The following is a 5,264-nucleotide window of genomic DNA, read 5'->3' as shown; positions in this document are numbered from 1 at the left end:
ATTTATAATTTAATGCTAGTTAAATCTTTTCCGCCCTAAACATGGATTGTCAACGTCAATATTTTATGTTAAACATAACTCTTAATATAATACTTATACTAAATCTATATGAAAATAAATTCTTTACTCAAAGTTCCTAATAAGCATGACTTTTTACTTTATCAACCCTAAAAGTTTAGAAGAACTCACAAATACATAAGTAATACATAAATACATAATTTTGGTCTAACTTATGTATTTGTGCACCAACATATTATATTATATTGTAGGTAATTAATATAACTTCCTTTGAAATGAAGGATCAGAAATCCTTGTGTTCGTTTCATAGGGAAAGTTAATCGAAATATTCGTAACCGAAGCGGTTTATAGTAGAGATTTTAGAATTTTATCATAATAAAAAAAATCTTTCTTTCTTTCTAATGTAAATAATATCATCAATATATTCCAAACTTTAAGATAAGTAGGTAGTTGATGAAATACTAATCAGAGATGGAATTGTGTAAAGTAATCGTAATCATTTGAAAGTACCTAAAGTCAGTTATACAAAGCGTTTGACAGAATAATCGTAAGCACAGAATACATAATAGTAGCAACAGAAATTGCACTCCTTTGTGTAGGATCAGATGCCGACATTTTAACGGTAATAATAATAATGCAAAATACCCAACGCACATGGTGCATTCGAAATCGCACCTTACTACTACGCTCACAAGAGCGCATTTTTTTTGTGTTTAGAATTGATCTACGTCACCGCTCAAGCGTCAGGGTTGTATGAGCAAAGTAAAATAAATAAAAACTTAATTTTAAGAAGCATTTATTGTATTTACGATTAGAAAACTTTAATCTAGTGGAGTTTGTATAATCGTACCATCTCTAAAGTACCTATTAATAAACTTCAGTGTTGCGATAATTCGATATTAAACAAACAGTTTTAAAAGCTGTAGTGTCGGAAAATAGACACGGTGAAGAAAAGTTAATGTTTTTATTAGCTAAAATAATTTTTTTGCTATAGTTTTTTGTCATAAGTATTTCAAAATAATTTATTATTTAAAAAGTGTAGTTTTTTTTTATTATTTAAATCACTACAGTTAATTATGATTCCTAAATATTACAATTTTTCATTAAAGAAGAATAACAGTGCTGTTGGAACAATAAACCTTGATTGAGACTATGATCGACCGAGCGTGTATAGATACGCGTGTGCAAACAGGCGCGTGGCGGCCCGGACTGATTTGCAACTTGAAGTTGTCGCGCGCTGTAGGTAATTATCTCGGCCGGCATAGGCGAGTGACGGAGGCCTGGACTTCCGTACTTAGCTTGGAAGATGAGTGCTCAATCGCCATGATGAGCGGGTCGTAATCATCTGTGAGCCCACTCAGTATGATCACCGCAACGAGTTCATCGTCCAGCGGCGATTCAATTTCACTTAGTTGATGTGAAATTTCTTTTATTTTGTTCAGGTAAACTTCCATTGAGCTACACTCAGATAATTTCGTATTGAAGAGACTCCGCAGCAAGCCCAATCTCCTGCTCAGACCACGTCCCTCATACGTTTTCTGCAGTATTGTCCACGCTTCGTGGGCACTTTTGGCAGTGCGTATATGCGGGATTATGGTCGGCGCCACGGACAGCGCGATGCGCGCTAAGGCCTTATCATCCTTCTTCTTGTTGTCCTCGTCGGCCACCGCTTCTACGCAGTCCCACAACTCTTCATGGATTAGCACCATTCGCATCGAGAACTTCCACGTGGAGTAATTTTCTGCCCCCTTTAGTCTCTCAATGCAATTCTGACCGAATCCCATCGAAGCCATCTTGAATACCGTTCGCCGCTTCCGGTACGGTAATAATTCCAAGTGCGCGATGTATGACCAATCTATGGTACACTCCTGTTCCACAGTACTGGCGTTGTCTGACACCGTGTCGAGTTGATAAACACCGTTGATTTGAGTACCAGTAGCTAGAATTTCATCACCATTGTAAATAATACAAGAATTTCTGTCAAATTTGACAACATAACCCTTTTTTGTCAAAGCACTGACAGATAATAAATTAGTACTTAAGTTAGGTACGTAATAAGTTTCACTTAGTGTCCTTACACAGTCTTTTAAACGAACCTGAACTTCACCTAAGCCCGCGGTCGATAGCATTTCACCGTTTGCAATGCTCACTTTAAAAACCTTATTACGATCGCACTTCACCATCACTTTTTCACTATTACACATGTGGTTTGTGGCCCCAGAGTCTATGTACCACACGTCACTTTTCACCTTCACGGAGAGTGCCGACAGATTAGCCTTGTTCTTCTTCCATGGCTTCTTCTGCTGTTTCTGACTCTTTGGCTCGTCCCCGGAGGTCTGTTCTTTGGACGTTGAACTCCTTTTTGGACAGTTCCGCAGCATGTGTCCTCTGGCACCACACCCGAAGCACTTTGGGTTCTTCTGTGTAATCAGTGCCGTTTCTTCAGTTTTCTCTTCCCGTCTTTGGGTTTCCTGAAGTAATTTAGTCGAGATGACTTCCGTACTTAGCTTGGAAGATGAGTGCTCAATCGCCATGATGAGCGGGTCGTAATCATCTGTGAGCCCACTCAGTATGATCACCGCAACGAGTTCATCGTCCAGCGGCGATTCAATTTCACTTAGTTGATGTGAAATTTCTTTTATTTTGTTCAGGTAAACTTCCATTGAGCTACACTCAGATAATTTCGTATTGAAGAGACTCCGCAGCAAGCCCAATCTCCTGCTCAGACCACGTCCCTCATACGTTTTCTGCAGTATTGTCCACGCTTCGTGGGCACTTTTGGCAGTGCGTATATGCGGAATTATGGTCGGCGCCACGGACAGCGCGATGCGCGCTAAGGCCTTATCATCCTTCTTCTTGTTGTCCTCGTCGGCCACCGCTTCTACGCAGTCCCACAACTCTTCGTGGATTAGCACCATTCGCATCGAGAACTTCCACGTGGAGTAATTTTCTGCCCCCTTTAGTCTCTCAATGCAATTCTGACCGAATCCCATCGAAGCCATCTTGAATACCGTTCGCCGCTTCCGGTACGGTAATAATTCCAAGTGCGCGATGTATGACCAATCTCGCGGAAATATGAGTGCTTTTCACTTCTTGCAACTACGCTCTGCTACCATGTTGGAATTTGGATCGTAAGAAGGAAAAGACCACGAAGATTACCACGGATTTATTTTAGAACATACAGCACACAGAGACTACATGAGATCGAGTGTTTGATCCAGAAGTCTGGAAACCTTACATTGACAGCGGAGTGCCAAATTCAAATATTCAAATATGCTTGCGTTTAACCAAAAAGTTTCTAACTTTCCAACACCTTATAGAAACAAACACTACTCGACGGATTTTAACGAAACTTGGTACAATTATTCTTCATACTCCTGGGCAGGTTAAAGTATACTTATAAATTCCCACGGGAACGGGAATTAGCTGGAAAATCCTTTTGTATGAAAAATCTAAGCCGCATAAGTTAGCGCGTACGAAGTCGCGGACGGCCGCTAGTCAATAATACGAGTAAATTAAGACGTGGTGGTATGAGAGTTGTGCTTTTCCAACTCTGATATCGTTGATTAAGTTCTCCCCTCCCACTTGGGAAAACACCATGGCGTAAAATAATTTTGTATGTTGTACTGAAGGAAACGTAGTACGAAAGTTTTTATTTTGAAAATTTAAAATCTCTACATAAAATAACCATAAACAAAGTGAATTAAGTACATGGCCTGAAAACAACTGTGTCAAAGGCTTATTCAGAACTAATGAAATTTGATTCTGTAGGAATTTTAAGCACATCACAGTAATAATGACTGTAAAATGATACTCGTTTCATAAAATTTTGAGCTGAATCTATTATTACTATATCACAATGAAACAGATATTAGTTTGACTGGCAGTCGACGGTTTCTGATGTAAGTAAGCTTACTGCGTATCGCTTTATTTTGGGCTACGCAGAGCAAGTTTAAACCATGTCAGATTAGTTAATTGTTTTGAATACAAACTAAGTTTATCAAGCTCATCTTGAGATTTATCGGGCTGATTTTGGGATTTATCGAGCGCTGAGATGATTGTTTAGAGAGTTACGAGTTATACGCCATGCAGTTAGCTTATGTTTTTAATTAACATCATGATGAGCACATAAACTTTTGCATCGTTCGTTCGTTTCAGCCGAAAGACGTCCACTGCTGGACAAAGGCCTCCCCCAAGGATTTCCACAAAGTCCGGTCCTGCGCCGCTCGCATCCAGGCACCTCCCGCGACCAATATGCCCAAAAACAGAACACATTGCTGCAGACGTCACAATGTAAACTGTTGACATTGCTTGCTTTAGTACTACACTAAAGATTATTCGAACGTTGAGTACTGATACCGCAGTGGATAATAAGCACATATTTTGATTACTTTGTGTGTGTCAATTTCTAATTCGACACTGAGTTTCGACCACCGTTCTTCGGGAAGCTTCGCGATATTCTCACGTCAGAAATTGAGGTATTTCGGTATTGCGGTATTGCCTCAAGACAAGAGTGTTTGACCAGTGTGTGTTGCCAGTGATGGTATACGGAGCTGAGACGGGCTATTATGGGCCTCATAAGAAGGCTCAAGGTCACCCAAAGGGCGATGGAGCGTGCTATGCTCGGAGTTTCCCTACGTGATCGAATCAGAAATGAGGAGATTCGTAGGAGAACCAGAGTGACTGACATAGCCCGCAGAATCGCTAAAATAAAGTGGCAGTAGGCGGGGCACATAGCTCGTAGAGTTGATGGCCGCTGGGGCATTAGTTGGCATCTCTCTATATCTCTATGTGGAGGACTAAGCTACGAGCGGTCCGAATTTCGCTCAAACTGTACGGGATTAGCGAATGGAGCCGTTTAGCCGCTCGTTAGACCTGCACGCCACTTATTGGCGCCTGGTAATCCGGGTGATTTTGTTAGGTCGATGTTGAGGGATAAAAAATCTATGTGGAAGTTATACACAGTTTAGTGTTTAGTTTATTTCCATGAGAACAATATTATGTAGTCACATTTGTAGCAAAAGATAAGTAGTCTAACTATACTAATATTGTAAAGAGGAAAGATTTGATTGTTTGTTTGTTTTGAATAGGCTCTGAAACTACTGGACTGATTTGAAATATTCTTAACCCTATTTTTAGGGTTCCGTAGCCAAAATGGCAAAAACGGAACCCTTATAGTTTCGTCATGTCCGTCTGTCCGTCTGTCCGTCTGTCCGTCTGTCCGTCTGTCCGTCTGTCCGTCTGTC

General features: G+C 40.4%; 2 protein-coding genes across 2 annotated transcripts; both read right to left on the bottom strand.

The window, feature by feature from the left end:
- Nucleotides 1–1,292: 1,292 nt before the first annotated feature.
- Nucleotides 1,293–3,326, bottom strand: LOC114362197 (uncharacterized; the record flags this gene model as incomplete). Its single annotated transcript, XM_028317494.1, has 2 exons — nucleotides 3,072–3,326; nucleotides 1,293–1,862 (listed from the first exon to the last, which is right to left on the bottom strand). A coding segment is annotated over exon 2 (519 nt), but the record flags the coding sequence as incomplete, so codon positions are not given.
- On the bottom strand, nucleotides 1,874–3,077 carry LOC114362196 (uncharacterized). The gene is made up of 2 exons (XM_028317492.1): nucleotides 2,115–3,077; nucleotides 1,874–1,957 (listed from the first exon to the last, which is right to left on the bottom strand). Exons 1-2 carry the CDS (start codon nucleotides 3,018–3,020, stop codon nucleotides 1,874–1,876), a joined length of 990 nt encoding a protein of 329 aa, XP_028173293.1. The 5' UTR covers nucleotides 3,021–3,077.
- Nucleotides 3,327–5,264: the final 1,938 nt, after the last annotated feature.

This window comes from Ostrinia furnacalis, unplaced genomic scaffold (assembly GCF_004193835.3).
Source record: "Ostrinia furnacalis isolate ACB-3 unplaced genomic scaffold, ASM419383v2 OfSCF6286, whole genome shotgun sequence".
Lineage (NCBI taxonomy): Eukaryota > Metazoa > Arthropoda > Insecta > Lepidoptera > Crambidae > Ostrinia > Ostrinia furnacalis.
Note: the sequence above shows the minus strand (reverse complement) of the source record. Positions and strands in the feature narration are given on the sequence as shown.